Raw genomic sequence first — 15000 nt, forward strand, 5'->3', positions numbered from 1 at the left:
AAATGCTCCACAAAGAGGCGATAATCGCTGCCTTGCCTCCATAGCCACTGACACCATTTCGGCCTTGAGCAAACCCATGTTCTTCGTTTTGTATTTGAAGCTTCCGCATCTTCGGTGACCAAGCAATAGACAGAAAAGTGAGAGCGAAAGGAATTCCTACGCGACCAGGTAAATGCGGTGTCTAGAATAAGAAACATGAAAAATCAATTAGCTTCAGCCACGAAAAAATGCTTCATTAGCGCAGCTGTGACATTCTAAGAGCTAAGATGATAAGTCTTAACCACAGTAAACCACTCCAACCGCCATAAGGTAGACAGTAAACTGACCTGGAAACCAAAGATTTTTTAAGACCTACTTTGGAAACTTTCTAGAAATAGTTGCTATAAGTAGATATATGCTTTTCTCTGTTCAAAACAGAGTAATTTTTGTCAGGAGCTCACACTGTAAGATAATGGTTTGTCAATGATTATTTTTATGTTTCTTTCAAAACGTTTCGACTGGTGCTTGGGCCTTCATCAGCGAACGCGCGCCGAAAGAAATTCCGCGTGAAGTTTTAAGAAAACGTAGCGCGAGACTTATGCTTGTGCCAAAGACTTGTAGACTTCTGGGATGGCAATGTGGTCATTTCCAGATTGCGGATCCTCCCATGAAAGTTAGCCTCATTTCCAACAACTCTGACTCTTTTAAAGTCCATTTTGTGGTTGTTTTCGCGGACATGGCAGGAAATCTTGGAGTCACAGTTGAACATAGAAAAAGTCCTTTTGTGTTCTGCGATCCGTGCTTTCAGTGATCGCTTGCTCTTTTGACTTCGGTTTTCGCGTGGCCATATACATTCAATCAACCCCGGTGGAAAGAAGCTTCTAAAATTCACCAAACCGCCTGCTACGAAGGCTAGATGAAGCATAATTATGGTCTCGCAGTACAGCCTTGACTCGTTTTGTTTTTTTGCCTTTCTTTTTCTGTGTTGATGGTATGTTCTGTGTCCTGCGTAGCAACACGAATGGGGTGGTCAGAATTGAGATCGCGATCTGTGTGTGTGTTGGCTTTCTGTAAACATTCACTTATCCTCCGTGTGTTGATACTGTACTTTGGTGTCCTCAAGGTTTACAGTAAACTGTAGCTTGGGGTTAATTGAATTGAGATGTTGATCAACTGATCTTGCACTTAGGGAGCTGAGTGGTCGGCTATGACGTGATTGATTGGTTGACCCGTCAGACATCCAAAGACTTGTTTGTTATGGGTGTTGTCGTGTTTGGAGTAATTGTGATTGACAACAAAATCTATCAGATTTCATGATGTTGCTAATTGACATATTTGTACGTTTCATAAGATTCGGATCTTTTTGGAGCTACTCCTTGGCGCTTGTAAGAGGCTAGATCCACAGGCATGGAAGTGAATAAAGATTTAACGTTAAAAGAAACCATGATTTCGTCTTACTGGCCACAGAATGTTGCTGGATCGTTTGACAAAATTCTGAGCTGCTTTCGACGTAAAAGCGGTTTCTGGTGAAGGCTCAAGCACCAGCCGAAAAGTCTTGAACGAAACATCAAATACAGTCAGTGTCAAACTCTGTCTCTCGAAAATTCAAAACATCTTGCAAGCTAGATGTCGGTTCCATATATGAATTTATTTTGGGCTTGACATTTGCCGCAGGAGAACATCGATTTCATCAACACAAACCCCTCTTTCACCAGCATCATTTATTTCCTCTCCTCGTTGTATCCTCCCAGCTGTCTAGTGGTTCGAGGAAAATTGCTGGATCAAAATTGCTATTTACAGTTTTTTTCATTGAGACTGCCGTCAATTTAACCAGTCACCTTACTGTTCAATTTAATCGGTCGTATTAACGAGGCGATTTTATAAAGAAAATAAGGAAGGTGGTCATTGGGTGTGATAATGGGGTGGTCGGATTAACGGGGCTTCCAGAGAAGAGAATTGTGGACTTTTGTTCGGGTCATAAAAAAGTGGGCATAATATAGGGGTGGTGGTAATTAAGGGGTGGTTGAAAGGAGGGTTCCGCAGTATCCCTCACGAGTGAGCGCAGCGAACGAGTGCGAGGTGGAATTCGTCTCCCCAAACTGCCATGTAATGTTTTGTTTATTATGTAGATACTGATGAAATGTCCAGATTTAAAACAACTGGTTTCATTCGTTTTCGAATGGCGACAAACAAGGTCCTCAATCACTAAAACACACATGTTGTGTAACATGAATCTAGATATGAACATTTTGAAAAACAAATCACGATAATGTCAAATTGAATACAAAAAATGTGGATGTAGCAGAGTAAAATTATATTACAGCACGAAAGTATCTTTCAAGAGAAAGCTCGCTTTTGTATTCGCTAATCGTGTTAGTTACCATAACGACACCGGATCCTCACATGTGATAGATAAAAATAATAGTTTCAATGCGCGCGGTGAAGATATGCTTTTTTAGATAAAGAAAAATCCTAGTATTCCATCAGTGGCTACATAATAAAATGCCTTGGAACAAGGATTTGCGCTCAGGCTTAACTTTGGTTCTCAGTGAAATAATCTTCCCTCAAAGTTTAAAATTCAAACAGGAATAGCATAGAAAAATAATTTTCAAACGTTTTCAATACCTTTAACAGCAACAGTACAATGCCAATCACAGCAAAAACAGCTAAAGTTCCAAACATAATAGAGGCAAACTTTCCATGTGCTGTGTTCCATCGCTTTCTCGATTTAAATGCTTCCCAGGTGGCAGGAATCATAGATAAACTGCACATGAGTAACACTATGGCGGCTGGGTTGATGGGCACAACTGTAAGCATTACGATGGTGATGTAACAAAGAGAAAGGGTCTCTAGAAACCCACCGAAAAGAATCTGCGAAGAATAAACGGAAAGTCGTGATATGGAACAAGGGCAAAAATGTTCAAAAGTAAAAGTAGGACTAGGTATAAGTGAGACAGTTTTCCAGAACAAGACTCTCGGTAATTTTTTTATAAACTTATCAGTTTCTTCCCTTCAAGGAATGAACGAAACGTCACTATCGTCGTGTGTTGATAATTAAGGGGTAGGATGATTTTCTGTTTTCATTTTTCGATACCTCTTCTACGTTTCAGCTCCGTTATTTCTCAACTGTTTATGCTGGCATAGTACGTTTGCTAAATGCTGGATGCTTAATACTAAAAACTACCTAAACAGTTTAAATAAGAATTGGCTCAAGTTTACTGAGTTTTAGATGGCAGGACGATTGCCACTTGATTCCCTATAACATTCTCAAAATAACCTTGGAAGCACGATAATTGCACGCCTGGTATAATATTTCCCTTTTTTTAGTGGGGTAAGTATGCAAGTACTTTGAACAAAACTGGATGTTTTCAGCACCTGACTGTGTATAGCTAGTGATGATAAATGTTAGTAAGAAACGATGAGCCGGGTTCTCCATTCTCGCACTTTCAAATATTTTCTTCGTTAATTTTCAAATTAAGATATAAATAGCTTCCATCTCATTTTGGCTGAACATATATTTCCAGGGCCATTTTTGAGCTATGAAAACAAACGCCAACATAGGCTTACTGTGCACTAAAAGCTGCATCGCTTCCTGAAAACATTATTAGTGTTTAGGGCGCAGCCATTACAAATGTTCTTTTATGGTTTTAGTAAACAATGGATGCGAATTATATAGAAACGACGGTCCCACCTATCCCACAACCAATAAAATGACAGGTTGTCTGCGATGATCAGTATACGGATTAATTAATGGCCCAAATGCGAGGAAGACGATATTTAATAAAAAGAGACAGCTATGTGGCATGGTTTTACTATATTTCGTGTCCCTCGCCGGCAGGAGCAAGTACTGACCCAAGAGCCACGTCACTTTTTTGATTTCTCTTTAAGAAGATAATAGCTTTTTACCCCCAAGGCTACAAACATTAAGTAAGGATGACAATCAGCATTTTTCTACATGCACGACTGCGATGTCTGTCTGTTCGTCTGTATTTAATCAATGATCTTGAAATCACTTCTTAAGATACTTTCCGGCTCAGAATTATTAGCGTCAGCATGACTTGGTCTGTTCAAATTGAAAAGGAAAGATAACGTACAGAAAGCAAATAGCATTTTCGAGGTTTTGGTGTATTTGGTGTCATTGACCCCTATTAACTTTTAGATTCCTGGGTGTAAGACACCGAGCACGTTCGATCCAAAGATCACCTGCATTGAAAACGACAGACCAACGCATGGGTTTAAATAAATTGCTGAAGTTTCCCTGGATCAAAAAATATGTTTTCATTTTTGATAAGATATAGTGGATATTTCATGGCCGCGCGGAGATACGAAATTTCTTTTCGAGTGTTGAAAAATATTTCGCGAGTGACCGCAGCGAGAAGAGAAATTTCATATCTCCAAGCGGCCATGTAATCTTCTACTTACGATATAAACATTAATGAAATACTAAATCATTTCACGAAAGGTATCGAAAGGCGCGATTTTGATATGCAACCATAGCAGCAGTGATCTTTTCACGCGTGGAGATAAATGCATTTTCCGCAAATGCAACTTAGTACCAAAAAAGGCAGCCTTTGTTGTCCGCTGATGTTAGCCACCCCTAAACGAAAATCAACCAACATTTAACAGTAATAGTAAATTTTGCATTTCTCTTTACTTTTTGCCAAGGAAACCTGCATTTACTCAAGCTTTGCATAGAATCAATGTTCAAAAAATGAGATTCTCGGTCGACGGGTTACCCGTTATATCAATCAAGTAATTGAAATGAATCACTGTGACTTCAATAAACTCGACAGTACCTAAGCAACGAATTCAGTGCAGTGGTCTACCCTTTTTGCCCTTGTTGAAGCGGTGAAAAATGTTTGTAGAAATTGTCTGCATCAGCCACTGTACTACAAAAAGTAGGGTTCGCCGTATGGATGATAGCGAATGATCAGGCAACTTTGAATTCACCACTCTTTTTTAAGACTCGTCAAATGAATAAGTACATGTCACAAGAGACACGATGCTGGTATACGTTGAATTAAAAACAAGTGAAACAATGAGTATAATTTACACATTCTACGTGTGATTTGCAGGTCGTAGCTGGAATTAAGTACAAAAGGGAGGGTAAGTTTAGAAAATCAAGAGGACAGGGAAATGAAGGATTGAGGCGTTTTCTAGTGTTTGTATGGTAATTGCTCCGTCTTTGGAACGTTTAGATACGTTGTAAGTGAATTATCTATGAATGGAGTATTGTCTTTTTATTCAAGAGAGCAATTATTCTTACCGCTACAAATCCTCGCCTCTTTGGCCACGGTCGACTCTTCCTTCTCAAACTTGTCCATGAAGCATAAAACAACGACATAGCTTGAGGGATCATCAAAGCAAGAAGTAGCATAAAAAGCAACGCTTGTTTTTGCGTCTCTATAGGTACATTGTGATGTTCTGTAGAGGTTGTATCATTTCCAGACCCTTTAATGCCTTTATAGTGCTGTCCAAGTGCTAGAAGACAAATTTTGCTGGCCACAACGCAGAATAGAACTAACGTGCTTATGATAACTGCCGTGATCCATTTTATAATTCGAAGAGACATTACATAACAGTTTCCATCTTCAACGTTGGTGCTCTCGTTTGAAATAGATGAACACTTTCTGTCTACAGTGTAAGTATATTTGTCCTTTTTTTCCGCATTGAAATCATAGTGGCTAGAGCTTGCATTACTTATCGTCGTGGACATTTTGGTATAGCGTCGTTTACAAGATACACAACGAGCCAGAGATAACGGAAGTTAAAAAATGCGACTCACACGGTTGCTAGGGAGTGACGTCATATTCATGGTCAGGACATATCATCATGGCTGGTTTGTGGTTGTGTTGTGGTTTAAGCCCTGTAGAGTTTTCACAAGCAATTAACACTGAAAGGTGCCTGGTTTTAATATGGGTGGAATTTAATGTATTGACATTTCCGGAGCTTGGATTTCACATTAACCTTGAGCAGCGCGGGAAATTGCGCTGTTTCCCTCGTCTTCAGCGAAGTTATGGAGGCCTTCTCTGAAGCGTTTGATATCCGTCGTGTCAATCTAGTTAGCGACCCAGAGAAACAGTGGTTTGTACTAAATTCGACGATATGAGGTTGTCAGCCCAGCAAATTCTTGTCGAGATCCCCGTTAGTGCAAAATTTCCCGTCCGAATTTGCCCTCGTCAAGCTTGTTGATGTTAAAGATCTCACAGTCTTGGCCATGGATCGAAGGAGTAGTAGAGGAGAGTCTGTCGCTGTGGCTTCTCTGTTTGGAGTTGTCTGTGCGGTAACTCGAAGGGCCATAAAATCTAGCGAAGTTAGCTGCTACAAGCGGCTAATCGACGCTATTAATGAGCTAAAGATCGATTTGGGCCGAGCGTGAGCAGTATGTAAATTCACCGACAGGAAGTAACGCCCAGCGAACAGACGATCATCTTGAGTTTTCAGGTTCCACTCCTAGCCTGGAATCGTCAAAACTTTTTGAGCTCAAGAGGTTACAAAAAGAAAACATCAAGCTCAAAACTGGCCTTGAAGAAGCTCTCGAACAGCTTAAATCGCTTCGCGAAGAAGCCAAAAATACCGCGCGCGCGCGGTATTTCAGAGAAAATTTAAGAGGAACCAGAGAAAATTTCAGAGGAAGCAGAGGACGTGTGGACTTTTATCAGCGATGTTCGGGAGAATTACCAGCTGCCCGCTGGCATAAGCTGTAGCAGATCATGTTAGTAAACCCGAAGTGGCTAAAATGCTGAACGACATTGCGAACCAAGTGACCACAAAACATGGGCCAAAGCAAGCTTTCGAGATCATGCTTGGGGATAGTGCCCCTCAATTTTTTCAGTCCCTCCGTGTCTCCGATTGGACTTTGCTTTATTTCAAACTACAGTCCAGGATTCCAGATCAAGGATGGCAAACTATGCTAAACCTGACTAAGCTTGGGCGAACAGGGGTACACACAATGTATGTAGTTAAGCTCTTGTTCATCTGTTTTTCTTTTTTCTTTTCTTTAAGATTGGATAAATATTAGTGGTTAAAATTATGCCATCAGAGATCAGTCGAATGTCCCATATACACCTTACCATTTCCTGAGCTTTCACATCCAAATATATAGACTAGAAAAGTTTGAGCTTTTCCACAGCTCATTACTTTTGGCTCTTAGGGTCAACTGTCAGTGCAGGTTTTTAGACAATATAGAAGAAATTATGGTCAGATACCTGCCAGACCAGAACATGATAAATTTCTTCAAGAATAGAGATGTTGTTGAGACCTACCTTTTAAATCAGATCCCATTCTGTGAAGAAATGATCCAGGTAACATTTGTTCCTTTCAAGGTTAGAGTTACAGTATCAGTAGCAGCTTTACGGTATAACAACACACAGACTTAAACCACCTTTTTTTAAATCAGTGAATTTGCTTGTTTTATACAATAATTATTTTTGTTATAGACACTAATAATCTTGATTCATAGATTTAAGCATTGGTTCAGCCAGGCAGGAGTCCTGGCACTGAAATGTGCCTGAGTGCTCCTGGGATATACAACAAAGATAATAATCATGTTTAGCCGTAGATTAACGCATTGTTGTATATCCTTTCTGCTTCAGCCAGGTAGGAGTCCTGGCACTGAAATGTGCCTGAGTGCTCCTGGGATATACAACAAAGATAATAATCATGTTTAGCCATAGATTAACGCATTGTTGTGTATCCTTTCTGGTTAGGCCTTCTGATATTACGCGATGGTGCGATTTCGCACAATCGACCTCAAATCGCATCGGATCGCACAATTCACGAGAAATCGCATAATTCACAAAAGGACGCACAAAATTCATAAACTGAAACATAAATCAAGACGTTTCGTAGAAATTCCTGCATAAATATGCTATTTTTAAGATGATTTATCTTGGAAAAAGGCTAAAAAACCTTTGTCACCTTCGATTTCGTAAACATTCGAAGTTCAAGGCTTCATTTTTCATGTCGGGGACCTGGTACGAGTCTGCTTCTATTGGTGCAACACAAACACGCCCTTATATACACACCACTGAAATGACACAGTTGCCTTCTCTTATAGAAGAGATAAATAAGCGAAGTTGTAAGTTTTTCGGCAAAATGTAGTTTCTTTCGTTGAAAACTGATAAAAACTTACTCATGGATAAGTTTGTTGTGAAAACGCTCGCTGTTTCTTCGAGGAAGAAACATTCCGCCCAATGTGACAGCTCACGATCGAGCAAGAAAGTACCTCACAGGTACGCTCCACGTGGACGATGGACTGATGTTTTTCTCGTCGTGCAATATTAGGGCCTTTTATACCAGAAAAAATAAGCCGCGGCTTACTCTGGCCACGGTGTACAAAATACGCAAAAGGAACTATTTATACGAATATATATTCCCAGGTCAATATAAGCTGCGGCTTGAAAAAGACGTGAACTTAGATTTTGTACCATTTATACGGGGTGAACATTCGAGTCTTCTGTAAGCCGCGGCCAGAGAAAGCCGCGCTTATTTTCTCTCGTATAAATGGGGGTATGGCCCTATTGTGATTGACCATCTTCGGAAGTTCGTGGTTGACGAGCACCTTGATCATTCATTTGGCATGTTAGCTGTGTCCTTTCAACTTCAAACACAGAGGACCGCATTTTTTCTATTTATCCCAACTAATGTCGATCGAGATACATAATTACTGTTCCTTTGTGTTCAAAATGTCTTTAGGGCAGCAAAAAAGTGTTTTTCTTAACCTGAAACCTTATAAAACAAGCTCAAAATTGCTGAGAAAAAAATCGCATAATTTGCATTTTTTAATCGCACCCTGTCAGAAGGCCTGTCTGGTTCAGGCAGGTAGGAGTCCTGGCACTGAAATGTGCCTGAGTGCTCCTGGGATAAACAACAAAGATAATAATCATGTTTAGCCGTAGATTAACGCATTGTTGTATATCCCTACTGGTTCAGCCAGGTAGGAGTCCTGGCACTGAAATGGGCCTGAGTGCTCCTGGGATACACAACAAAGATAATAATCATGTTTAGCCATAGATTAACGCATTGTTGTATATCCTTTCTGGTTCAGCCAGGCAGGAGTCCTGGCACTGAAATGTGCCTGAGTGCTCCTGGGATATACAACAAAGATAATAATCATGTTTAGCCGTAGATTAATGCATTGTTGTATATCCTTTCTGGTTCAGCCAGGTAGGAGTCCTGGCACTGAAATGTGCCTGAGTGCTCCTGGGATATACAACAAAGATAATAATCATGTTTAGCCGTAGATTAACGCATTGTTGTATATCCTTTGTGGTTCAGCCAGGTAGGAGTCCTGGCACTGAAATGTGCCTGAGTGCTCCTGGGATATACAACAAAGAAAATAATCATGTTTAGCCGTAGATTAACGCATTGTTGTATATCCCTTCTGGTTCAGCCAGGTAGGAGTCCTGGCACTGAAATGTGCCTGAGTTCTCCTGAAATATACAACAAAGATAATAATCATGTTTAGCCGTAGATTAATGCATTGTTGTATATCCTTTGTGGTTCAGCCAGGTAGGAGTCCTGGCACTGAAATGTGCCTGAGTGCTCCTGGGATATACAACAAAGATAATAATCATGTTTAGCCGTAGATTAATGCATTGTTGTATATCCTTTCTGGTTTATCCAGGTAGGAGTCTTGGCACTGAAATGTGCCTGAGTGCTCCTGGGATATACAACAAAGATAATAATCATGTTTAGCCGTAGATTAGCGCATTGTTGTATATCCTTTCTGGTTCAGCCAGGTAGGAGTCTTGGCACTGAAATGTGCCTGAGTGGCTCCTGGGATATACAACAAAGATAGTAATCATGTTTAGCCGTAGATTAACACATTGTTGTATATCCTTTCTGGTTCAGCCAGGTAGGAGTCCTGGCACTGAAATGTGCCTGAGTGCTCCTGGGATATACAACAAAGATAATAATCATGTTTAGCCGTAGATTAACGCATTGTTGTATATCCCTTCTGGTTCAGCCAGGTAGGAGTCCTGGCACTGAAATGTGCCTGAGTGCTCCTTGGATATACAACAAAGATAATAATCATGTTTAGCCGTAGATTAATGCATTGTTGACTATCCTTTCTGGTTCAGCCAGGTAGGAGTCCTGGCACTGAAATGTGCGTGAGTGCTCCTGGGATATACAACAAAGATAATAATCATGTTTAGCCGTAGATTAACGCATTGTTGTATATCCCTTCTGGTTCAGCCAGGTAGGAGTCCTGGCACTGAAATGTGCCTGAGTGCTCTTGGGATATACAACAAAGATAATAATCATAGTTAGCCGTAGATTAATGCATTGTTGTATATCCCTTCTGGTTCAGCCAGGTAGGAGTCCTGGCACTGAAATGTGCCTGAGTGCTCTTGGGATATACAACAAAGATAATAATCATAGTTAGCCGTAGATTAATGCATTGTTGTATATCCTTTTTTGTTTAGCACATGGTTTAATAATTTTAAGGGGTTGTCTGGATCCTGGACATTAAACATAATAAACATCGAGGTAGTTTTGAGACAAATGGGAAAAAGAACCAAATATGACATTATACATGTGTAGGTTTGTAGCTGACGCAGGCCTCTTAGGTTCTTTTGCCTCATTAATGACTGTTCTTTTGTCTCCGGTACAAGTTCTGCTCAGCTATTATGTTAAAAAGGCTATCACGAGTTCGGGTAACTTAATTGGGAATTGGAGGCATAATAGTATCTATTATTGCTGAATTCCATATCTCTAGTTTTACACCCAACTGAAGAATTCTGGGAAGTTTGTTAGAGACTGGGGAACATACTCACAGTCAATTGATATCAGCAATACAGGTTAGTTTCTTCTCTAAAAGGATGAAAGGATGAGCGACCAATGCCTTGCTGATCGCACGACACTGACACCTGCCCACATTACGGACCTCTTAGATTTCGTATTAAGATCTACGTATTTGTAGTAGAATGTATTGATCTGCGAATAGAGAGAAGGTGCAGCCATGGGGAGCCCGGTTTCCACCGTTGTTGCTAATCTCTACAAGGAGGGTTTTGAAGCTTAAGCAATAGAATCCGGAACACAGCATACGTTTCCTCAAGGCAAATCTGTGAAGAGTTAATTTTCCGCGAAGAATTTTCTCCGTCCTCCCAGACCAAATTTAAAAAATGAAGACCCAGTTCTGTCTGTCGATTGGAACTTGCAAATCTTTTCACTTTCCTTCTGTAACTTAGGAAACAAATTTCAGAGGTTTTGAATACAAATTGCCGATCCGGATGTTTTATAGAAATAGTAAACTTAGAAATTTAAAATTGCAGAATCGCTATCGTTTCTTATGTAAGACTGAAGGGGAATCCCTCGAGCATTTAATGTGTTACTGTAAATCAGTTGAGGTCTTGAACCTGGGAAGAGGTTTTATCTTGGCTGGCTACGCCTAAAAATGAGCATAAAATGCTACATTCGCGTATCTTTTGTTCGAGAAATTCAGTATTGATAATTAATCATGTTCTTAAGCTTGGAATATTATTTTATCTGTAGATTATAATAAAAAACCATCATTGGAAGTGTTGCATGTTTCCGTTCTTTCGATGGGTAAAGGTATTATCGACTGTCTCTGAAAGGATTATTTCTTATTTTATTAGTTGCCATCTTTTTGAGCAACATCGAAGTATCTTCTCAGTGCCATAATCTTTTTCCCTTCCTCAGATAATTAGATAAGCATTATATACCATAGAAATTTGGATAAACTGACCCTTTCAATGCCTTTCTCCTAAAATTACGGCAAGACTCCCCTGTCATGTTAATAATTTACGTGACTGTACTAATAGTTTTCAGAACTTGCCGATGCTAATAGGTTTATAAGGTATGGAACTTAACAAGTCCCTTCAAGTTTAAGGTTATATCTATAATCTTAACGTGACGATTACACTTTCATGATCATTCAGCATTGAGTGCTGGAATAGCATTGTGTGAACTATTGTAGCGTAAGCAAAACACTTTCGCAATGGACATTTGTATATTTCACTTCAATCACTTGTAAATCTTTTTTTAAGATTATTGGCCCCTCAAAGGACGAAACTTTTCCATACTTGCGATGTTTCTTGAAGCGGGCAAAAAGGGAAGTTTGCACTTCAGTCACTTCAGTCGCTTCAGTCACTTAATTTCCAAGAATCGTGACGTCCTACGGTAGACACCTTCCATAAGCAAATCCTAACTTCAATACCGGAGCCAGCCATTACGTCATGTCCTGGAACACAAAAATCGCTTTTATGGGATCACAGTGTGATCGCATCTGTTATGTTGCAAGTCGTCCTTTTTTAGCCGAAATGTTTGCCTTAAATATTCGACCAAATAATTCCAACTTCTGTTAAAGGATCGTCACTATCCCACGGTAAATCACATTGTCCTCGTGCATCAACGACATGTTTGAAAGTAGAATTTCAATTAAAATCTGACAAAAAAATATTTCAAGCTAGAGGATTAAAACACCTTTTACCTTGTAAGTGTGAGTGAAAGAGTTATTAATTATATAATTCTAAGGGATTCAATTACATTGGAATGCTACAAGCAACTGGGCACCCCTCTGAGATACCAGGCATTATTGCCTGCTATCTCCGCGGGATACCGAGGTACTGTTTTGGTTGTTAAGGGCGTCTGGCTCGTTATGTTTTCTCGGTTTTCCCGGAATGATCGGAAAATCCTGTTCCGTTTCCTTTGTCCCTCTAGTTCCATGCTCCTTGAAAAAAAAAAGAAATAAAAAACCGGACCCCATGACCTTGTTGTTTAGCTGTCCAAATGAATCGTGCGGGTTTCAGTCAATTCACGCGGATGCTCTTATAGCTCGTAGCTGCACAACAGCAGGTGAAAATTACTACTTATGTAGTAATGAGGGAAAATCCGACAGCCATGTTTGTTATTCTAAATGGTTAGTATCCAAAAAAGAAAAGAGTCTCATAAGGAATACACTCGTCCAGTTCCATATTTTGATCGAGGAAATTTGTTCAGTGCCTTTAGCAGAAAATTCTCCCCGGTTTTGGGAGAATGGTAACCCATCGATGCAAGAAATGTTGGTTTTTGCTATGACGTCAACGCCCGTACGAACGTCCACCCATCCATGTATGCCAATGTAACCAGTATCACGTGACCATTGGTGCGATTTATTTGGTTAAAATTTCCGAAAAATTCGGTCTAGAATCTAACGCAAGTGTCTTTTCCGGAACGTTCATTTCGAAAAAATTGGCCAACCTCTCGAGGATTCCATTTTTCCCAAATATCGGAAATTTCCTGTTCCATTTGACATTCGTGGAAGAACCATCCACGGTTCACCGAAGTGGAAAAATCTGTTACATTTAGCACCTGGGAATTTCGGAAATTCAAACCCGAATTTTCGCCCTAATGGATCGCGCCCAATATCTCGGGCTCAAGTTTAGACCTTTATCGAGGCTAATTTACACCGTACATCTTTCATGTTATGGTCAATTGACACCTGTCAAAACAAGGCTTTCGCTAATCAGTATCACGTTACCCTATCGCGGGCTAGAGTTTAGAGCTCATCAAGGTCAGCTGCTTTTTTAAAGTTGACTGCTGATCAGGTACTGGTTTTCGATTCAATCACGTTTAAAAATGGAGTGGGGACACGAGGCCCAAAAAAGTGCAGTTTCTCCTGCAGAGTCTACAGACGACTGATACATTTTCAATCAAACTTCAACTTTCAGTAAGTCTCGTTTAATTTTTTGAACTTGTTTTGCAATTTTGTCGCCACAATAGTTCACCTAATATCGCGAGACCAGTTGCTTGACGGGTGTTACACAGGTACTTGTCTCGTTTTCGATGATCACATGAGGTTACAGGAACATTTTCATTGGCCGATGACGCAAACTGTCGCGACACATGTTGCAGGACATGTTACACTACGCAATTCTTGAAAAAAATCGTTGCAACGTCGCGGGTAGCGTTGCCGGAAAACTAGAAGTCAGTTCTAGAGAGACAAGTTGCACCAAAAATTACAACAGCGCCGTAAAAAAATATATTTATAAAATCTAGGAGGCGACGATTACCCACCAAATCTACATGGACGACATGGAACTTTTTTATGCAAGGGTCAGCTTAACAAAGTACAAGTGCTTGATCTTGGGAGATCTAACCAGCAAATAATTTATAGACTAAAAACAAAATAATTATGTAAGGCTGGTTATAGGGCTGTGAGGATATGTAATTTTTGTTTAACCAATTATTTTGTCAGGCACGGCTTGACTTCTTCAGGGAGTTAAATGTTTTCAATGGAAATCAAATGGAAATATGTCCATCCATGATGATGGAAAAAAATTAATAATTAAGCCGTCATGTGTCCGGGCAAAAAATGAGTTATTAATTTCTTGCCCGGGCACATGACCTCAGCCGAATGCGAACGATTGGAGTTACTTCCATTTCCGCCCAAATTTGGGAGGCCGGAGTTTTACTAAATAACCCAGTCACTGGCCACGTTTTTATTGAAATCGATTGAAATGATTCATTCTGTGATATGCCAAAATCACTCTGTAGCTTGATCAAAGATGGCGTCTACGAAGTAGAGAAAAAAAGGAATTTTAGTGGAATTCACTGGAAAAATACATGGGGAGGGATTTCCAAGTAAAAAAGAGGTAGCGTCGTTTTGTTGCGTAAACATAATTCAGTATTCCACGTGGCTTGTCTATACCTTCGGCTGTTAACTTGTTTTTTCCACTCTCAAAACTACCTCCAGAATGTACTTTTGGCTTAAAATAAGCTTTCAGAATGATGTTCTTGTCTTCTGAAAGGATACTTTTCAATTCTGAGCAATTTCGTATATATATTTATCACGCCTCGCGTCGCGTAACTCAATGCCTCAACTTTCCTGGCCTGCGTAGCAAGCGAGAAGCGAATTCATTTTTCATGACATGAGGGACTGAGAGGTTTCAATCAAAAATCCGAGCCGTATCAATCAGAAACTCCGTTTCGTGGGCCAATGGGAGTTTTCAAAACCGAGGGGTTTGTGCGCAAGCCTTCCTTCTCGTCCCCTCCCCTCTCCAGTTTTTTTTTTGC

General features: G+C 40.1%; 2 protein-coding genes across 2 annotated transcripts in view; both read right to left on the reverse strand.

Moving 5' to 3' along the window:
* LOC138036835 (uncharacterized) overlaps nucleotides 1-5761 on the reverse strand; it is a 104912-nt gene extending 99151 nt beyond the window's left edge. The window contains exons 1-3 of the mRNA XM_068882905.1: nucleotides 5246-5761; nucleotides 2605-2850; nucleotides 1-181 (exon numbers count right to left, since the gene is read on the reverse strand). The exon at nucleotides 1-181 is cut by the window's left edge and continues 432 nt beyond it. Coding sequence (XP_068739006.1) covers nucleotides 1-181; nucleotides 2605-2850; nucleotides 5246-5695 — 877 coding nt within the window. The 5' untranslated portion in view covers nucleotides 5696-5761. The remainder of the gene's footprint in view (nucleotides 182-2604; nucleotides 2851-5245) is intronic.
* A 4767-nt stretch (nucleotides 5762-10528) lies between these two features.
* The window catches only part of LOC138036827 (uncharacterized), a 22110-nt gene continuing 17638 nt past the window's right edge, over nucleotides 10529-15000 (reverse strand). Inside the window, exon 6 of the mRNA XM_068882900.1 lies at nucleotides 10529-12676. Within this exon, the coding sequence (XP_068739001.1) occupies nucleotides 12663-12676 (14 nt within the window). The 3' untranslated portion in view covers nucleotides 10529-12662. The remainder of the gene's footprint in view (nucleotides 12677-15000) is intronic.

The sequence above is a fragment of the Montipora capricornis genome, unplaced genomic scaffold (assembly GCF_036669925.1).
Source record: "Montipora capricornis isolate CH-2021 unplaced genomic scaffold, ASM3666992v2 scaffold_505, whole genome shotgun sequence".
NCBI lineage: Eukaryota > Metazoa > Cnidaria > Anthozoa > Scleractinia > Acroporidae > Montipora > Montipora capricornis.